Source organism: Carettochelys insculpta, chromosome 23 (assembly GCF_033958435.1).
Source record: "Carettochelys insculpta isolate YL-2023 chromosome 23, ASM3395843v1, whole genome shotgun sequence".
Lineage (NCBI taxonomy): Eukaryota > Metazoa > Chordata > Testudines > Carettochelyidae > Carettochelys > Carettochelys insculpta.
Genome location: NC_134159.1, coordinates 268,051 through 288,834, shown reverse-complemented (window position 1 = coordinate 288,834; position 20,784 = coordinate 268,051). Strand labels below are relative to the sequence as shown.

Genomic DNA, 20,784 nt, shown 5'->3' with positions numbered 1-20,784 from the left:
CTGGACACCATTTATTCCATCTTTGTGTGGGATGTTGGTACAGAGAGCCTCTACATCCATGGTGGCTAGGATAGTGTTTTCTGGTAGGTCATCAATGTATTTCAGTTTTCTCAGGAAGTCAGTGGTGTCTCGGAGATAGCTGGGAGTGCTGGTGGCATAGGGTCTGAGGAGAGAGTCCACATAACCAGACAGTCCTTCAATGAGAGTGCCAATGCCCGAGATGATGGGACGTCCGGGATTTCCAGGTTTGTGGATCTTGGGTAGTAGGTAGAATAGCCCCAGATGGGGCTCTAGAGGTGTGTTGGTATAAATCTGTTCTTGTGCTTGTGTAGGGAGTGTCCTGAGCAGATGGTGTAGTTGCTTAGTGTATTCCTCAGTGGGATCTGAGGAAAGTAGCCTGTAAAATCTGTGAGAGACCTGGTGAGCGATGTTACAGAAATCAAATCTACATTGACATAGAAGCACTGGTGGCATGGGAGCTTGCTGTAGTGTAGTCTGTTTTTTACTTTTTGTTTTAATATTATCTACCAATCCTTTTCAGCCCCAGGTTTTTTTTCTAGCTAATTTAAAACAAGGTAAAGTTGTAGGCCCAGAATCACTTAGGGAAACATTCAGACCCTGATCTGCCAGGGGATGTGCAGTCTGTGTTCGTTTTCTGAAGAAAACAATTTTTTCTATGATAATCTTACCTAGAATTAAGTACCATGTAGATATGTATCTGATAGCTATTAACCAGGAGCACAAAACTACATTTGCAAAAATGGAAACCATTTTCCAAAATTAGTCCAATACTGTATTTTTATCATTATCACTTTTAATTACATGTCTATTGCAGTTGGCCAACCAGGTTTGGGCCCTGTTATTGTAGCACTGTACTAATCTCTAAAAGTGACAATTCTCTGCTCCAGAGAGCTTACAGATAGGTTTTTAAAGGTTCTTAGGCATCTAACTTCCATTGAAATCAAAGATATGGATACCTTTAAAATCTAGACCCAATCTATAACATCCTGTAGGCCAAATCCTCATCCCAAAAGTGAGTAGATTTGCCCCATATAAATTTATGGTATTAGAGGTGTTTTAACTGTTTCTGCTGTGGCTGGTGTTTAAGACCAATCTTCCTAAGTTTTGCACTAGTATGGGCCCAGTTCTGCATTAGTGAAGTTGATCAGAGCTTTAATACTAACTTCAGTGGGAGCAAGATGAGGTCCCATATGCAAAGCAGAAGTTAAATCTGTGTAGTGTTTTGTATCAGCTTGATCTCCACTTCCCTCTTGCTCTGAATCAAGATCCGCTTTTCACAACAGTGTAATTTGCTGAGACAATAAAAGATTATGATAAAAGTTCCGTTCTGTTCTATTCCAGAGAATTTAGCAAACCTTTACTTCCTGTGGGAAGAGCTGGGGTCTTGCTTTCTGAAATACTGCACCTCCTATGCAAACAAATGGTAAGTATGCATGACTTATAAATTGCTTTGGGTGCAGAGAGTAAATGATCATTCATAAAAACAATATTCCCAGCATTTAGAGATAGGTGGACCTGTGCAAATAATATAAGAAGCTTACCTTTCCTCCCTGCAAATTTCAAACCAAGCCTCATAAAGTTCCAAAAAGTTGGGTTATAATTTTCTTATCACTTTTCCCTTTTGCGGTACCTCTGCACCTGGCTTCATCCAGAAGCTGGCGTGCCAAAAGGGAATCATGCTCAAGGTGTTTCTGGGTTGATCAGAAACAAGAACTGCTGGCAATCTCAGAGACGAGCATATGCTTCTGGACCTGAGAGGTTCTGGGAGTTTGAATAAGCTTCAGATGGCCATTCAGACTTCTGGGTGTTTATCCAAATTAAACCTGCAGTCTCTTGAGATTCTTCGTGTTTGCTCAAGTCCATTCCACAGTAGGTTTGTGTGTTCTTCACGTACACCACTGCCTGAAGTTTTCCCCTCAGTACTGCCAGTAGCAGAGCAGCCCGAGTGACTCTTGAAGTGGTGCCTCCATGGTGTAGTGTAAGGGGTGCTGCTCTTGTCACCCTCAGTTCCCTCTTGCTGCCAGAACTACTGTTATCTGGATTGCTTTATTTCTTACTGCGAAGGCAGTTATCTTCGTGTAGGTCATCTTCTCATTAGTGTTAGTGGTTGGCGTTAGCCTAGTTAGTTGACATGGTCTCCAGGTTTTAAGCCATGTTTAGAGTGCAAGCTCCTATGCTGGTTAATGACCATGTAACAGCAGCCTGTGGTGCTTGGATGAAGAGCACATTAGTGACAAGTGCCACATTTGCAAGTCATTCAAGCTTTGGAGTCAAAAAAAAAAAAGACATTTGCCTCAAGATGCTTCTTGTAGAGTCTCTGCTTCCTCGGAACTGGAGATCAGGTTGGATGCAGCCTTCAACACTGTGAACTCACTGTGGGGCACTCCATTGGTGCCTCTGTTACGGTGGCTCTGTTCCTCTTTTCCATTTTCTGCTCATGGTAGGCAGCATGTTGGCCCCTCAGGGATGCAGGGACCAGCTCAGGTAGACTGGCCAAGCCTTTCCTGTCCCACTCTGGTGACACCAAGTAGCAATGAAGGTTTCCAGTACATGGAGGAGTCACCTGCACCATGGGGCCTTTCAGGCAGTACCAGGATATCCCAACGTTGTTGGTGCTGGCTGCAGCAGCATAGGCAGTGTTACAGTCCAAGGGCAAGCTCATGTTGGGCCCAGTGTGGGCATTGCATTCCCAGTGGCCGCTCTCAAGCCATCCTCTTGAGCCTGCACCTCTTGCCATACACCAGACATGTGGAGGTTGCAGGTTCTAGGATACCAAGGGAGATGCCTGGAAGTCTGACCTCAAGTAGAAGTCCCTGCTTCTGGGCCAAGTTCCAGCACCAGTGGAACTGCCTCCTTCTGAGATGCTGCCTCATCAGGGATGCCCACAAGGGCAATGGCTGATGCCCTGGTTTTCTTGGAACCTGTGGAGGGTTCACTCAACACACCCAGCCAGAACACCTGATTTCAGGGATCATAGAGTGGCCTTCAACCACAAGTTGGCTCCACTTTCTTGCCCAGTGCAGGCTCCTAAGAAAGACCCAGCACTGAGCTAATGCACCCTGGCAAGCCAACAGTTCGCCACTTAAGAAGAGGAGACAGTTTTGGCAGCACCAGCATCGACTTCAGCTGTTGCATGAGATGCTGCTGCAAGCCCCCAGGGCTCCAGGCAAAGGCCCTCATGGAGCCCATGCACATGGTCTTTGATGTGTTGAGCTCCCCGGCACCAGCCTGGATGATCTTGCCCGCACATGACAGGGTCCAAAAGACCACCACAGCTTTGTGGCAGAACCCGTCCTCCCTCCTGCCCATCTTCAAAAGGGCTGGGAGGAAGTATTTTGTCCTGGCCAAAGACCACAACTACCTCTACTCCCACCCTGTTCCAAACTCCCTGATGGCAGAGGTGGTCAACCAAAAGGAGAGGCAATGGAAACTGGGAACAGCACCCAAGGACGAAAACTCCAAGAGGGCTGGACTCTTTTGGTCAAAGGGTTTATTCCTCTGTCAGTTTACAGTTGCTGGTGGCTAATCACCAAGCCCTCTTTGGCTGCTACAACTTCAACCTGTGGCAGGCAATGACTAGGTTTGAAGAAACATTCCCAGAGGGTTCTAGAAAGGAGTTCAAGGCCTCCTTGAAGTGGGAATAGTGCTATCCACAGCAGCCTTGCAAGTTGCTTCTGATGCAGCAGGCTTGGCTACTTGCACGATGGTATCTGCCATTACTATGCACCTGGCATCCTGTTTTCTCTTCTCCTGTCTGTTCTTCAAAGTGCAGCAGTCTCTCCAGGACCTCTTGTTCGATTGACATGCTTTTTTGCTGAACAGACAGATTCAACGTAACATGGATTTCAGGACTACCACATTATGCTTAAGATCATGGGGTTCATGGAGCAGTCAACTTTGAAGCTGAGCGTCTACACACACCCTACTTTGAATTTAAACTTCAAAGTAGGGCACTACTCCATTCCCAGAATGGAGTAAGGACTTCAAAGTTGGGCTCTCTACTTCAAAGTTGACTTTGAAGTGAGGGAAAATGTGTGTAGACTTTCTGCTGACTACTTCAATGTCATTCATAACTTTGAAATTAACTTCAACATTAGTTCCTAGTGTAGATGCACCCTTAGTGAATAAGAAAATAGTCCATGTTAGTACTAGTTCAGAAGATAGAATTCATCGGGCCAGTGCTTGACTTGACTTGTGTAAGGGCTTTCCTGCCCCTAGACAGATTCCAGGCCCTGATGAACCGCAGAGGAGGGGTGTCCAAATTTCCCCGGACTATGGCCAGAGTCTGCTTCCATCTGCCAGCCCACATCACAGCATGTACATACACAGCTCCAGCAGTGGCTGTCCTTGGCTTACTCCCAGTCTTGGCACCAATTGGACAAAGTGGTCATGATTCCCCTGCAACTACTTAATATCCTGCAGTGGTGGACGCTTCCAGACAACCTTCTGGAGGCAGTTGTATTCAGTGCCCCCACTTCCTCTTTTGAGCTAAGGTTGGACACATCAGATCTTGGCTAGGGAGCTCAGCTTGGCAATCTGGCCCCAGAAAATGCACACCCCAGAGGAGGTGTGGTGCCACATAAATGTTAAATAATTCAAGGTGGTTTGTTTGATCCACAAGTTCTTCCTGCTGCATATGTCAGGCAGAGTGGCAAGGGTCCTCATGGATAACACAACCTTCATCATCTTCATCAGCAGGCAGGTAGAAGCGTGCTGTTTGGCTCTATGCTACACCTCTAGGACAGCTGCATCATTCATGACATCTGTGTGGAGGCCTGCTATCTCCTAGAAGTACTATTCATCACTGAGCAAAACAAAAAAAAAATACCAGAAGTTTTGCTTGCAGGGGCTGAAGGGGGCTGGGAAGGAGCTTCCATTGAATCCTTTCTCCTGCCATGGTCCTAAAACCTGCTGTACTCATTCCCGCTTATTCTTCTCAGCAGTCAGATCTTGTATTGGATCAAACAATACAAGACTCAAGTGATTCTGTTCACTGTGGTATGGACCCACTAGAATTGGTTCAGCATGCTCATGAGCATGGTGCTCTACCCATCTAAGCTCTTCCCAAATTGCCTGGTCCTACTGTTAAAGAATAAATGTTGGCTTATGCATCCCAATCTTGCATCCCTCCAACTTTCAGGATGGATGCTCCATTGTTAAATGAGGAAGAGCATACCTACTTGGAGGAGGTCCAGCAGGTCCTTCTTGGCAGCAGGAGGCAGTCTACATACCTAACATATCATGTGGAATGGACAAGGTGGTTCTTTTGGGCATCAGAGCACGATATCTTGACAGGCCTTGCCCCAGTTCAGGCCATCCTCGACTACTTATTGCAACTTAGGAACCAAGATTACCTTGCTGCCATCTCCACTTTTCACATGCCAATACATGGCAGATGGTCTTCTGCCATGACATGACTATGAGATTCCTGCATGGCCTTGAGAGGCTCTATCCCCAGTTTCAGAACACCATCCTACAACAGTACCTCAACCTTCTCCAGGGATGTCCAGCCTTTTTTCATCCAGGGCCACATGGCAATTTTTTACATGTTCCAGGGGACCAAACACAAAATAGCTCCAAACCACCCCACAGCCCTATGCCACCTCCAGCCTTAGACCACCGCCCACAGCCCCAAACCGCCCCCAGCATACAACACCCCAAAGCCCCAAACTGCCTCCATCCCCCAGCCTTAAACCCTCCTCAGCCCCAGCTGCCCCAGCCTTATACCGCCCCCATTGCCCCAAACTGTCCCCTGCCCACCCCCAGGCTTACCCTGCTTGCAGCCTCAAAACTCCCTGCTACCAGCTCTGTGCTCTGGCCACCAGTGGTCTGCTGCCAGCTCCTCACCCCAGGCAGAGTTCTGCTCCCCAGGGCCAGTGGTGGCTCCTTGCTCTGGCTGCTGGGGCGCCATCACTGGCCCCACGCCCCAGACTGGGCTCTGTCCCTGGTGCCGGTGGCAGCTCTGCACCCCAGCCACTAGAGCGCTGCAGCAGCCATCCCCATGGAATCTGGCCCTGCAGATAAAAATGCTCTGCGGGCTGGATTCTGGCCTGCAGACCAACTATTAGATATGCCTGACCTAGTCCTATCCCAGCTCACTGGACCTCCCTTTGAGTTCCTTGGTTTCGGCTCCAAGTCCCATCTGTCCAGGAAGGTGGCATTCCTGATAGCAGCAACTTCAACAAGATGAGTTTCAGGAATCCGAACTGTGACCTCGGAATCCCCATACATAGTGTTGTACAAAAACATATGCAGCCACACCCAGCCTTTTTATCAAAAGTCCTCTCTGCCTTTCATGTTAATCACGACATACTCCTTCCCGTCTTCTGCCTTAAGCCTTGTAGGATAGCAGAAAAGCAGGTGAACATCACTAAGGCTTTGCACAAATCGATGCTGTTCTTTATGGCCATCACAGAAAGAAGGAAGGGCCTGGCAATGTCTGCTCAGCCGCTTTCCAAGTGATCCCATCATCTATCCAGACCTGTTGCAAGCTCAGGAGCGTCCCCTGCACGCCCACTGTACATTGTTCAAGCTCAGTCAGTTAGAGCCCAAGCCTCAGTGTTGTCTTTGTGGAACATGTGCCAATCCATGAAACCTGCAAGGCCACAATACAGTCTTCAGTCCACATTTTTATGTCCCATTCTGCCATCACCTGGCAGTCCAGAGACAGTGGTAGGTTCAGTAGAGCTGTGCTAAAGTTGATATAGCCTTCAGCTCCTCCCGTTTGCCAAGAATACTGCTTGTAGTCACCTGTTATGGAATGGATATGAGCAACAACTGGCAGAAGAAAAGAAAGTAACCTGTTCAGAACTGGGGTTCTTCTAGATGTGTTGTTCCTGTCTAGTCCACCTCCCACCCTCCTTCCACACTGTCAGAGTTTCAGGCAAGAAGGACCACTTACGAACAAGTAACTGTCTTTTCACCTGTCTTTACAAGGAGTGATACATATTCAACATATTCAACATGTAACTTCTAAAGCTCTTTTATGCATTTTCTCAGTTGGCTGTCCACACACCTTGGTAGTTTCAGTATATAAGCTTATCATTTATTTAAAACTTTATTTCTATGGTCAGGACAAATTACTCATTTTGTATAGTCTTAGAAGCTCAACCCCATGAAATCTCTCACTACCTTTTCAAAGCATGCTTTCAAATGAGGTCATTTGTTCCAGAAGCTTTTCCATGCTACATATCCTTAATGTAGTTAGAACCTAGTATTTCATATTTTTAAAATTGGTAGTTTGCTGCTCGTATGGACTGTGGATTGTCATTTTCTCTATATCATATGAGAGAAGAACAGGAGAAAGAGCCATGATCTCTTGGTTAAAGCACAAGCCTAGTCAGAAGATCTGGGTTCTATTTCTTGCTTTGCCACATTTCTGTCACGATCTTAGATAAGTCATGTGTGCCAAAATTTTCAAAGCTGAGTTTTTAAAGTCAGGTATCTAACTCCATATTTAGTTACCTAAAACTGAGGCTTGAGTCTCAAAGATACTGAGGACAAGAAGCTCCCACTCACTTCTGTAATCTGCCTGTGTTAATCGGGCCACGTTCATCTTGAAGTCTATATTTTAGACATCCTAAAAAATCCAGCAGTAAAATGAGGATAATACCATACCAAATGTGTTGTGAGGCTTAATCGACTATATATTTGAGACAGTTTGTTCGTCTGTCCCATCTGTCTGTTCAAGTAGTCCTCCTAAACAGTAAGAACTAGGACTATCAAATTTGGTATACAACTTACTCTTAACTTGCCTTAAGTTATGCTAAGAGGATGTTTTTCCCAGGAAAATGAGATACGTCTGGATTTTACTTCTTGTAAAATCATAATATTTGAAAGCTGACCATTTATCTTTGAAAACTCATCACAATCTGGGATGATTGGAAAAAGGCAAATGTGTTACCCATCTTTTAAAAGGGAAGAAGGAGAATCCAGGGAACTACAGACCTGTCAGCCATACCTCAGTCTCTGGAAAAATCACGGAGGGGATCCTCAAGGAATTAATTTTGAAGCACTGGGAAGAGAGGAAAGTGATCAGGAATAGTCAATGTGGATTCATCACGGGCTAGTCATGCCTGATCCACCTGTCTGCCTTCTCTGACAAGATACCTGGCTCCAGGGATATTGGGAAGGTGGTAGATGTGATGTACCTTCACTTTAGCAAAGCTTTTGTTATGGTCTCCCACAGTATTCTTGCCAGCCAGTTAAAGTAATATGGATTGGATAAATGGACTGTAAGGTGGACAGAAAGATGGCAAGATCATGGAGCTCAGCGGGTAGTGATCAACGGCTTGATTGTTGGTACCAAGTGGAATGCCCCCAGGGCCAGTTCTGGGGCTGGTTTTGTTCAACATCTTTGTGAATTATCTTGGTGGAGGGGATGGATTACACCCTCAGCAAGTTTGTGGATGACACTAAGCGAAGGGAGGGTACGGATAGGGTCCAGAGTGACCTAGAAAAAATTGGAGGATTGAGCCAAAGGAAATTTGATGAGGTTCAACAAGGACAAGTACAGAGTCCTGCACTTGGGGCAAAAAAATCCAAAGCACTCTTACAGGCTCAGGGCCAACTGGCTAAGCAACAGTGTGTCAGAAAAGGACCTGGGAATTACAGTGGATAAGAAGCTGGATATGGGTAAACAGTGTGCACTTGTAGTCAAGAAGGCTAATGGCATATCAGGGTGCATTAGTAGGAGCACTGCCGGCAGATCTGTGGAAGTGATTATTCCCCTTTATTCGGCACGGGTGAGGCCACATCTGGAGTAGTGCATCCAATTCTGGGCTCGCCATTACAGAAACGATGTGAGAGCACTGGAGAGAGTCTGGCGGAGGACAACAAAAATTATTAGGAAATTGAAGCATATGACTTATGAGGAGAGGCTGAGGGATTTGGGTTTATTTAGTCTACAGAAGAGAAGAGTGGTGGGGATTTGAAAGCAGCCGTCAACTACCTGAAAGCAGGGCAAGGGTCCAAAGAGGGTGGAGAGAGGCTGTTCTCAATGGTGATAGATGACAAAATGAGGAGAAATGGTGTCAAGTTGCATTGGGGGAGGTCTAGGTTGAATATTAGGAAAAACTGTTTCACTAAGGGTGTGGTGACGAACAAGAATTGAGTTACTTAGAAAGGTGGTGGAAGCTCCATCCCTGGAGATTTTTAAGTCCTGGCTTGAGAAGGCCCTGGCTGGGATAATTTAGTTGGGATTGGTCATAGACTAGGGGGATGAGCTTCTTCAGATGTGGAAAATTCTGATAAAAGTAAACTGAATGATGAGAATTTAACAGAAAGATAGGAAAAATTAAATGAAAACTCACAAATCAGCTACAGAGGACAGAAGTGGGGAGCGAAGGAGGGGAAGAGAGGGAAGAAAATTACTTACAACAAGTATCTATAAATGTAAGTGGTTTGCCTGAGATCACTACCAATATCAAAGATGGGGAAACTGTCCTGGTAATGTATAAGGTAATTTATATCTTTGTTGAGACCTAGGTGTGACATATTAAACTTGAGAATGACCTCCAATTCATATGTCTCCCTTTGTAGTGTGAAGTTAAAGTCTCTTTCAGAATGCAGGTTTTCAGGTCTTGAATGCTATGGCCTGCTCCATTGAAATGCTCAGTGACCAGTTTATGTGGTTTCAAATTCCTAATGTCTGATTTGTGTTCATTAATTCTTTGGCAAAGTGATTGTCCGGTCTGTCCAATATACATGGTGGAGGGGCATTGCTGGCAAATGATGGCATATATTACATTGGTAGAGGTACAGAGATGTGGGCCCCTGATCGTATAACTGACATGCTTAGGTCCAGTGATGGTGTCTCCAGAGTAAGTATGTGTACAGAGTTGGCAACAGGTTTTGTTGGAGGGTAAAATTCCAGGATTAGTAATTCTTTGGTGAACTGATTGTCCAGTTTGTCCAGTCTACATAGCAGAGAGGCATTGCTGGCACGTGGTAGAGGTTGCTCTCTGGTTAGAGCATTGGCCTGCTAAACTCAGGGTTGTGAGCTCAGCCCTTGAGGGGGCTATTTAGGGGTCTGGGGCAAGTAGATTAAAAAAAAATCTGTCAGGGATGGTAATAGGTCCTGCTGTGAGCTCAGGGGACTGGACTCAATGACCTCTTAAGGTCCCTTCCAGCTCTATGAGATAGGTATATGTATGTCCAGTTTTGGGCCCCCCAGTATAGAAAGGATGTGTATGTGCTGGAGCAGGTTCGATGAAGGGCAACAAAAATGGTTAAAGGGCTGGAGCACATGATCTGTGAGGAGAGGCTGAGGGATTTGGGCTTATTTAGTTTGCAGAAGAGAAGACTGAAGGATGATTTGATAGCAGCCTTCAACTTCGTGAAGGGGAGCTCTAAAGAGGATGGAGAAAAACTGTTCTCAGTGGTGACAGATGGTAGAACAAAGTCTGAAGTTACAGAAGGAGAGGAGTAGGTTGGATATCAGGAAAAACTACTTCACCAGGAGGGTGGTGAAGCACTGGAATGTGTTGCCTAGAGAGGTGGTGGAATCTCCATCCCTAGAGGTTTTTAAGTCCTGTCTTGACATAGTCGTGGTTGGGATGACTTTGTTGGGGTTGATCCTGCTTGAAGCAGGGGACTGGAGTTGATGAGCTCTTGAGGTCCCTTCCAGGCCTGTGATTCTGTGTATGATGGCATATATTACATTGGTGGAGGAACAGGAATATGAGCCCCTGCTCAAGTAAAGAAGAGAGACAGAATCACCAACTAGGTGAAAGGGGCTGGCTGGAGAAAGTCACTGGCTAGGTGAAAGGGGCTGGCAGGGGGCATGTTTCCTACATCCCGCTCCAGGGCTGCCCCAGGTCCAAGCCTCTCACCACGCTGGCACCCTTTAGGGAAGATGGGGAGGGGGCCTGAAGCTCACCCCGTGATTCATATAAGAATACTGCTGGCTAGCCCTCTTCCTCGGGGTGCCATGGGAAAGTGTTGTTTGCTACATTCCTTACTCTGGCTGGGGAGCACAGGGAGCAGATGAATCTGGACCTGTCCCATCCAGGGGACATACATCCCTTCCCCTTCTGTGCCCATTGGAGCTGCAGCAGCCATGAAGAAGAGCTTGTCACCTGACCCCAAGCTGCTGTGATGAGAGGACTGGTGTAGTTCTCTCTCTCCGGGCCAGCCCGCATACTGAATTCCTCATCCTCAGCTCCACCCCAGACCAATGATTTAAATGAAGCATGTGCATTTTCATTTTATTTTTCAAAAGGGAAAAAATAATTTGAGTTAAGGACCTGGGCAATGCCTTGTAAACTTCTAGGTAATTGATATTTGCAAAGTATTGTGAGAGTCTTGGGTGGAAGGCACTAAAGAAGAGCTTATTATAATCATTACCTACAGTATTGTTTACAATATATATTTCTGTTCTGGGAAATTCTGAATAGTTGGATATGAAGTCTATTGGACTGTTAAATGCAGAAGGTTGTACTATATATGTTGTAAATATAATTTTCCATAGATTTACAGTGAATTGTAGGATTTAATCTATGACCTTGATGTCACACACGACTTGGAGGACTGATCTCTGTAGAGAAGATATCCATGTAAACATGATTTTTCTAACATTAATATGCTCTAACTTTATTCATTTAGATGGACAGAAAGAGCAGTAATTTTTGCTATGACACAGCAAGTCAGTGGCAGAGCTAGAAGTAATACCCAGGTCTTTTGAGACCCAGTTCTGTATTGTAGAAGATCTTTGATCATGTTGTTACAAATCCCATATATCACATCAAGCCAGCCATATTTATTACACATCATTGTGACATCTGAGCATCTTACAAGATAAAACATTTATCTGTAAAAGAGAGCATGTGCTGGAGAAGTGATATATAATACCCTTTCCAGAAGTGTTTGCGTTATGACTAGGCATATTTTCGATGGCTAAATGATTGTGGTTTTCTCTTCATGCAGCAGCACCTTTCCCCCCTGTTTAAGCTTGTGTGCTTTTCTCTTCAGATTTAAAGAATGAACAAATTGCTTTGTTTTTTAGAGCCATAAGAAAGTAGAAGCCTTATGGAGGGAGGCTGGCCTCAGTTGGAAGGACTACTTACCTGAAGGGGAGGATGTACATACCTTTCTCATTGAACAGGTGAGTTGAAAGCAAGTTTTGGCTGGAGACCAGCCCGGATGTATTCTGTAAGATATATTTGGCCCATTGGTGTGTATTTTATTCATTTTTTTTCATTTTTGCTTTGAGTCCTAGTTGTTCATTTCAGTTCAGTTCCTAAATACTGTCAAAATGGAACATGAAGATGAGGTACTCCAGTCATTGAGATTAGGTTCTGTCAGCTTTCGAAGTTCTCTGGGCAAGGTTTGGAAAAAGGCCGGCTGCATACCCCCAGAAGGTGCGAGGCTTCGGCAGAAGGGGCAGAACTGGGGTATCCAGCCCTCTTCATTGCTCAGCTCGCCGCTCTGAGTGTTCCTTCCTCCCAGCCCTCGGAGGCATGTGGAGGTGCTGGAACTAAGGGTATGAGAGATTCTGCTGCACTTCTGGCTTTATTTAAACAGTTTCCATTATATGCAGGAGTTACAGGGTGGCTTAGTGGCTCTCAGCACCCGCAGTATACAAATTGTTTCAGCACCTCTGGAGCCATGTGGAGTGTGCGGCATGGCAACAGGGATTTAAAGGGCCAGGAGTCCCAGGCCACTTTGAATTTCCATAACCTGGGGCAACTGCCCCCTTAAAACACCCCCCTCCTGGTAAAAAGGCCTGGATTTAGTCAGCACATTTGGTGAAAGATACCAAAGAAATGCTTGAAAGCAATGTGAGTGATGGAAGATTATAAACTGTTTAGGAAGAACAAACGGGAGAAAAGGAGGAGTTGCACTCTATGTGAGGGAGCAGTATGATAGCTCAGAGCTCCAGTATAAGCAGCGAGAAAATCCAGTTGAGTGGCTTTGGGTTAAGCTTAGAGGCAGAAGTAACAGAGGTGATGTTAAACAAAAAGTCTTGTGGCACCTTATAGACTAACAGAAATTTTGGAGCATAGGTTTTTGTGGGCAAAGACTCTCATGTATCTGATGAAGTGGGTCTTTGCCCATGAAAGCTGATGCTCCAAAATTTCTGTTAGTCTATAAGGTGCCACAAGACTTTTTGTTGTTCTCGAAGCTACAGACTAACATGGCTCCCTCTCTGATACTTGAGAGGTGATGTTGTAGTTGGTGTCTGCTATAGACCACCAGATTAGGGAGATGAGAGAGATGGGGCTTTCTTCAGACAGCTAAGTGAAGCTTCCAAATCACAGGCCCTGGTTCTCATGGGAGACTTTAATCATCCGGACATTTGTTGGGAGACCAATACAGCAGCGCACAGACAGTCCAGGAAGTTTTTTGCAGAATGTAGGGGATAACTTCCTGGGACAAGCGCTGAAGGAACCGACCAGGGGACGTGCACAACTTTACCTGCTGCTCACAATCAGGAAAGAACTAGTAGGAGAAACAGAAGTTGTTGGAAACCTGGGCTGCAGCAACCATGCGATCGTAGATTTCAGGATCCGGGCAAAAGGAAGACAGGTGAGCAGTAACATACAGGCACTTGATTTCAAAAGAGCAGACTTCAACTCCCTGAGGGAACTGATGAGCAGGATCCCTTGGGAAACGAAGATGAAGGGGAAAAGAGTTCAAGAGAACTGGCAGTATTTTAAAGAAGTCTTACTGAAGGCACAGGAACAAATCATCCCACTGCATAGTAAGAAGTGCAAACATGGTAGACAACCAGCTTGACTTAACAGGGAAATCCTTAGTCAGCTTAAACTCAGAAAGGATGCATACAAGAAATGGAAATATGGACAGTTGACTAAGGAGGAGTATAAACATACAGCTGGAGAATGCCAGGGAGTAATCAAGAAAGCAAAAGCACAATTGGAACTGCAGCTGGCAAGGGATGCGAAGAGTAACAAGAAGGGTTTCTACAGGCACGTTAACAATAAATGAGTCATCGGAGAAGGTGTGGGGCAGTTACTGGATGACAGAGGTAACCTAATGACAGATGATGCAGGAAAAGCTGAAGTACTCAATGCTTTTTTTGCCTCAGTCTTCACAGACAAAGTCAACTTCCACATGGCAGTCCTAGACAGTGCAGTATGGGAAGGTGGAGGGCAACCATCTGCGGGGAAGGAACAAGTTCTGAGCTATCTAGAAAAACGAGATGTACACAAATCCATGGGTCTGGCTTTAATGCACCCGAGGGTATTGAGGGAATTAACAGATGTCATTGCTGAACCTTTGGCCATTATCCTTGAAGACTCTTGGAGATCAGGGGAGATACCGGATGACTGGAAGAAGGCAAACGTAGTGCCCATCTTTAAAAAAGGAAAGAAGGACAATCCAGGGAACTATAGACTGGTCAGTCTTACTGCAATCCCTAGGAAGATAATGGAGGGCATCCTCAAGGCATCCATTTTGGAGCACTTGGAAGAGGGGAAAGTGATCAAAGGTAGCCAACATGGATTCACCAGGGGCAAGTCCTGCCTGATCAATCTGATTAACTTCTATGACGAGTTAACAGGCTCTGTCAATGGATGTGATATATCTTGACTTCAGCAAAGCTTTTGGTACAGTCTCCCACAACATTCTTGTCCATAAGTTAAGGAAATATGGATTGGATCCTTGGACTATAAGATGGATAGAAAGCTGGCTTGACAGTTGGGCTCAACGGGTAGTGGTCAGTGGCTCGATATCTGGATGGTAGTCAGTTTCCAGTGGAGTGCCGCAAGGCTCGGTTCTGGGGCCAGTGTTGTTCAACATCTTTATTAATGACCTGGATGAGGGACTGGATTGCACCCTCAGCAAGTTTGCAGATGACACAAAACTAGGGAGAGAGGTAGATACGCTGGAGGGAGAATCCAGAGTGACCTGGATAAATTGTGGGACTGGGCCCAAAGAAATCTGATGTGATTCAACAAGAAGAAATGTAGAGTCCTGTACCTGGGGCAGAAGAATCCCAAGCATTGTTATAGGCTGGGGACCAGCTGGCTCAGCAGCAGTACAACAGAAAGGGACCTTAGGGATTATGGTTGATGAAAGGCTGGATATGAGTAAACAGCATGCCCTTGTAGCCAAGAAGGCTAACGGCATACTGGGGTGCATTAGGAGGAGCATTTTGAGCAGATCTAGAGAAGTGGTGGTTCCTCTCTATTCAGCACTGGTGAGGCCACATCTGGAATATTATGTCTAGTTTTGGGCCCCCAGGATGTGGATTTGCTGGAGCAGGTTCAGTGGAGGGCAACAAAAATGATTAAGGGGCTGGAGCACAAGACCTATGAGCATAGGCTGAGGGATTTGGGCTTGTTTAGTTTGTGGAAGAGAAGACATATGGTGATTTAATGGCAGCCTTCAACTTCTTGAAAGGGAGATCTAGAAAGGAGGGTGAGAAACTGTTCTCAGTGATGTCAGATGGCAGAAAAAGGAGTAATGGTCTGAAGTTGAAGACGGAGAAGTGTAGGTTAGATAATAGGGAAAACTACTTCCCCAGGAGGGTGGTGAAGCATTGGAATGCGTTGCCTAGAGACTTGGTGGATTCTTCATCCCTTGAGGTTTTTAAGTCCTGGCTTGACAAGGTCCTGGCTGGGATGACTTAGTGGGGGTTGATCCTTCTTGAAGTAGGGGGCTGGACTAGATGACCTGCTGAGGTGCCCTCCAGCCTTGTGATTCTGTGATTAAATAATGTCACTTTTCCTTTGAATCAGTTCTGAACAGTGAGTACTGTGCTATGGGAATTGCAATATAAAACCAGGGACTGAGAGCTAGTGATTATTATAGATCTTATGTCTCATTTTGCAAGAATAATTTAGTAGTCTTAGCTTCCTGACCAAATTTCAAATCTGGTACACATTGGACTTCCTTGGTCTGGCACACTCGGGACCCAGCCAGTTCCAAATGAGGGAGTTTGCCAAGCCAGGGCAAGCCAGTTCTCACCACCCTCCCACTAGCCTCACAGCACAATTCCACTCCTGGCTGCTGGCCCCCCAGATGTGAGACTGGCTTTGCTCCCAAACTCCCAGACAGGCTCCTGGCCGCTAAACCATCTCTGCTCCCAGCTCTCTTGTTGCTGGACCAGCTCCCCTCTGGGCCCCAGGTAAGGTCACCAGCTCCCCAGACACCAGATTGGCTCTGCTCACAGCCCTGGCCATGCTCCCAGCAGGTCTTCTGGCCACCCATGCAGCTCTGCTCCCAGCTGGCCCCCCACTGCCAGCCACCAGGTCTCTGATCCAGCAGAACTTGTTCTGTCAGGCCATGGATGTTGCTGGACCATATAGTCCTGGACCAGAGACATTCAACTTGTAATTGCATTCTGACTTGCTGTAGTTTTAGGCAACTTCATGGGTGAAGGTGTCGTGTAGAGTTACGCTGTGCCACTTTTTTCTTCAAAGTTGCCTGCATTTCCTTGCTTGTTGAAGTGATCCCTCAGAATAGTTTGTAGGTCAGTGTCTTATTTGTAAATTGTCCCATGATTCTTTGAAATGAAAGGGGGGACATATCTACATGTCTTATAATGATAAAAGAGAATAATAAAGTGATGCTTGTTCTTTTGCCTTCCTATGATTCAGTGTAGAAAAGCGTAGTTAATCATTCCCCATAACTTTTCATGTTTCAGAAGTTGGACTTCACAGTATCTGATTGTTCCAGTCCCTCAGATGCACTTTCAGAGGAGGAACTTTCTGCTGATGAGCTGAACAAACAGCTGGAAAAACTCATTATTGAGGATAAGGCGAATGATGAACAAATCTTCGATTGGGTAGAGGTATAAAGTCTGTTTTCACCGTGTCTATGTACAGTGCATTAACCATCTTTATAAACTATCGCCTGTATCTCCTGCCACCTCTTTGTTTTACGTCCCTGCACTGCCCACCCCAGTCTGATATTGGCTCTTCAGGTATATAGCAAAGTGCTAGTCATAAGATTTAGTCACTGTTACACAATAGCACTTCTGCTGCTGCACAACTTCCAGACTTCATGGAACCAAGCAGAAGTGTTCGTAACCACCACCAGTTCATCTCTGGACAAGGGACACAAAATTTATTCTGTTGATCACTGTGCATTCTTCAGATCAAATTATTTTTAAACTCCCAAAAAGCATCCATCCTATGCCTGGACATCTTAAGTTCTTTCCCACCAGAGGTTTTGGAACAGTTAGATTCAGTACACTTACAGTAGAAAATGGCCATTTCAATTTTATCTCTATTCTAAGCACAGGAGAGCAATATATATTTGCAGGAAGAAAATGTTAACTTCTGTAAAATTCTCTTAAATTTATATGCATCTTTATTTTGAAGGTTAATTATTTGACAATGGCCTGTTTAAATGTATAATTTTGTGAAACAGTCTCTTTCCCAAGTATTGAGTGAAATTGGTTGGTCCTTCCTGACGTTATCTGTGCCCCATTAGGAGATGGTTTGGTATCTCATGAAAGAATGGAACTCTTTTGAAACATTTACCAACTGGGGATGTGTTTGTGGGTCCCACCCACTCTGTTCCAGCATTTTCAAATCAAGTGTATAAAAGTCTCCACTCACCCACAGTCTCTTTTCTATCTGAGCATATCCTTTAAACAAGATTTCAACCTCTGTGTCTGAAATGATACTAAATCCAGATTTATCCTATTGATATAATATGCATCACGGAAACTTGGTGGAATCAGTGAGTCATAGTAATACCAGGGTAAAAATATAGAGAAATGACACAGAAGTTTGTGTTGGTGGGAAGTGGCACAATATGTGAAAAAAAGAGAGTCAACAATAGTAAAAATCTTAAATGAATCAGTCTGTTCTATAGAATTGTTAAGTTTGGATAAAACAACAAGAAGTCCTGTGGCACCTTATAGACTAACAGATATTTTGGAGCATCAGCTTTTGTGGGCAAAGACCCGCTTCATCAGATACATAAGTTTGGATAGTAAGAGCATGCCAGTAGGAATGTACTACAATCACTTGAAATGGATGGTGATGGTAAAATGCTCAAGAAGATTAGAGAGGCTACAAAGGCATAAAGCACAATACTAATGGGGGGCGGGTGTTCAGCTATCATCATATTGACTAGGTATATGTCACCTTGGGAAGGAATATGGAAATAAATTTTCTAGACACCATAAATAACTTCTTGCAGCAGCTTGTGCTGGAATGCAGAAGCAGAGAAGCAGAGAACACTAGGACTGGAAAGGACCTCGAGAGGCCATCAAGTCCAGCCCCCTTCCCCAATGGCAGGACCAAGTACTGTCTAAACCATCCCTGATAAACATCTATCTAACCTGTTCTTAAATATCTCCAGCGATGCAGATTCCACAACCTCCCTTGGCAATTTATTCCACTGTTTGACCACCCTGACAGTTAGGAACTTTTTCCAACCTAAACCTCCCTTGCTGCAGTTTAAGTCCATTGCCTCTTGTTCTATCGTCAGAGGCCAAGAAGAACAAGTTTTCTCCCTCCTCCTTATGACACCCTTTTAGATACCTGAAATCCACTATCATGTCTCCCCTCAATCTTCTCTTTTCCAGACTAAACAAGCCCAATTCTTTCAGCCTTTCTTCATAGGTCACATTCTCTAGACCTTTAATCATTCTTGTCGCTCTTTTCTGGACCCTCTCTAATTTCTCCACATCTTTCTTGAAGTGCGGTGCCCAGAACTGGACACAATACTCCAGGTGAGGCCTAACCAGCGCAGAGTAGAGCGGAAGAATGACTTCTCGTGTCTTGTTCGCAACACACCTGTTAATGCATCCCAGAATCATGTTTGCTTTTTTTGCAACAGATCACACTGTTGACTCATATTTAGCTTGTGGTCCACTATAACCCCTAGATCCCTTTCTGCTGTAGTCGTTCCTAGACAGTCTCTCCCCATTCTGTATGTGTGAAACTGATTGTTCCTTCCCAAGAGGAGCACTTTGCATCTGTCCTTATTAAACTTCATCCTGTTTACCTCAGACCATTTCTTCAATATATCCAGATCATTTTGAATCTTGACCCTATCCCCCAAAGCAGTTGCAACCCCTCCCAGCTTGGTATCATCTGCAAACGTAATAAGTGTACTTTCTATGCCAATATCTAAATCATTGATGAAGACATTGAACAGAACCAGTCCTAACACAGACTCCTGCGGAACCCCACTTGTTATACTTTTCCAGCAGGATTGGGAACCATTAAGAACTACTCTCTGAGTATGGTTATCCAGCTAGTTATGCACCCACCTTATGGTAGCCTCATCTAAATTGTATTTGCCTAGTTTTTTTATAAGAATATCATGCGAGACCATATCAAATGCTTTACTAATGTCTAGGTATACCCCATCTACTGCTTCTCCCCTATCCACAAGGCTCGTTATCCTATCAAAGAAAGCGATCAGATTGGTTTGACATGATTTGTTCTTTAAAAATCCATGCTGGCTCTTCCCTATCACCTTACCACCTTCCAAGTGCTTGCAGATGATTTCTTTAATTACCTGCTCCATTATCTTTCCTGTATCGGAGGGGTAGCCGTGTTAGTCTGGATCTGTAACAGCAATGAAGGGTCCTGTGGCACCTTATAGACTAACAGAAAAGTTTTGAGCATGAGCTTTCGCTCCGCACAGACTCACTTCATCAGATGATGGTCAGACCACAAGTGGCGGGACCTTCTATCACCTTCAGAGGGTGGGGAGCCCCAGTGGGCCAGCATTTATTATACCTTGGTCCCGTGGCCCGCCGGGGACATTGGCTGGAGAATCCTCCATGGGGCGGTGAGCACGGGCGTGTACCTGGCACGGTTCACCCCCCTCCCCGACACCTGCTTCTCTTGCAGCATGAGGGAGACCCTGGCACACATTTACGTTAAGTGTGCCAGGCTGCAGCCCCTCTTCTGGCTCCTCCAGAATCTTCTATTGAAATTCTGGCTGCACTTTTCCCCGCACCTTCTTATCTTGACACACCCTATCCGTGGCCCCACTAAGTCGCGGGACCTCCTCGTCAGCCTCCTCCTGGCCACAGCCAAGGTGGCCATTTAAAACACCCGGGAGAGGAGGCTGGCGGGGGGGGAAGCCTGTGACTGTGGGGCCTATTTCCGCTGCGCTCTCCACTCACGAATCCGGGCAGAGTTCCTTTGGGCGGTGTCCACTGGCTCTCTCGACAACTTCGAGGGGCAGTGGGCGCTGTCCGGGGTTCTCTGCTCGGTGTCCCCTTCTGATTCCCTCATTCTAAACCTTTGAGCTCCACTCCCGTCCCTGTTTTCTCCTTAGTTGTCCCCCGTACTTTTTTGGGGCCATGTCTTTTAATGGGCTCCCTCTCCCTTTAAGAGGGGCCTTTTAGTCGTGGGCGGGCTGTGCCCGCCCACTCCATGGACCTCCAATAGGAGCCAGCATCTCTTGGTAGGCCTCCTGCAAGGCTGCTACTGTGCCCCCCCCTTGGGGAAACCCCCCACCGTAGGGAGGTACGGTGCAGTGGGGCAGACAGCCCTTGGCTGTTTCAAGCACCCGCATTCCCCTTCTTGGGCCAGCTGCGTCTTTCTACCCCCACTCCTCCACCCTTTCCAGGCAGTTCCCTCCTGAGCTGCTGGGTGGGTGGAGTGAGGGGAGGACTCTTGCCCCCTGCCCCTTGGCAGGGGGGCCTCCCCCTCCTTTCCACCCTTTAGGGAGGAGACTGCTGGCCCCCACTTTGGGCCCACCTTTCTACACCTGCTGGCTGCTGCATCACCACTGCTTCAGAGGAGGTCAGGGGCTTTCTTGGGCGGTGGCTGGGCTTCCCTCCACAGCTTGCTGGGGAGTGGCTTGGGAGAGGGGTGAGTT

The 20,784-nt window shown here is 45.9% G+C and overlaps 1 protein-coding gene across 15 annotated transcripts in view; it reads left to right on the top strand.

Annotated features, from left to right (window-relative positions):
* The window catches only part of EIF4G3 (eukaryotic translation initiation factor 4 gamma 3), a 505,170-nt gene that overhangs the window by 446,771 nt on the left and 37,615 nt on the right, over window positions 1-20,784 (top strand). For all 15 annotated transcript variants that reach the window (XM_074976024.1, XM_074976018.1, XM_074976023.1 and 12 more), the window contains 3 exons: window positions 1,363-1,444; window positions 12,026-12,124; window positions 16,631-16,777. In XM_074976024.1, the coding sequence (XP_074832125.1) occupies window positions 1,363-1,444; window positions 12,026-12,124; window positions 16,631-16,777 (328 nt within the window). The remainder of the gene's footprint in view (window positions 1-1,362; window positions 1,445-12,025; window positions 12,125-16,630; window positions 16,778-20,784) is intronic.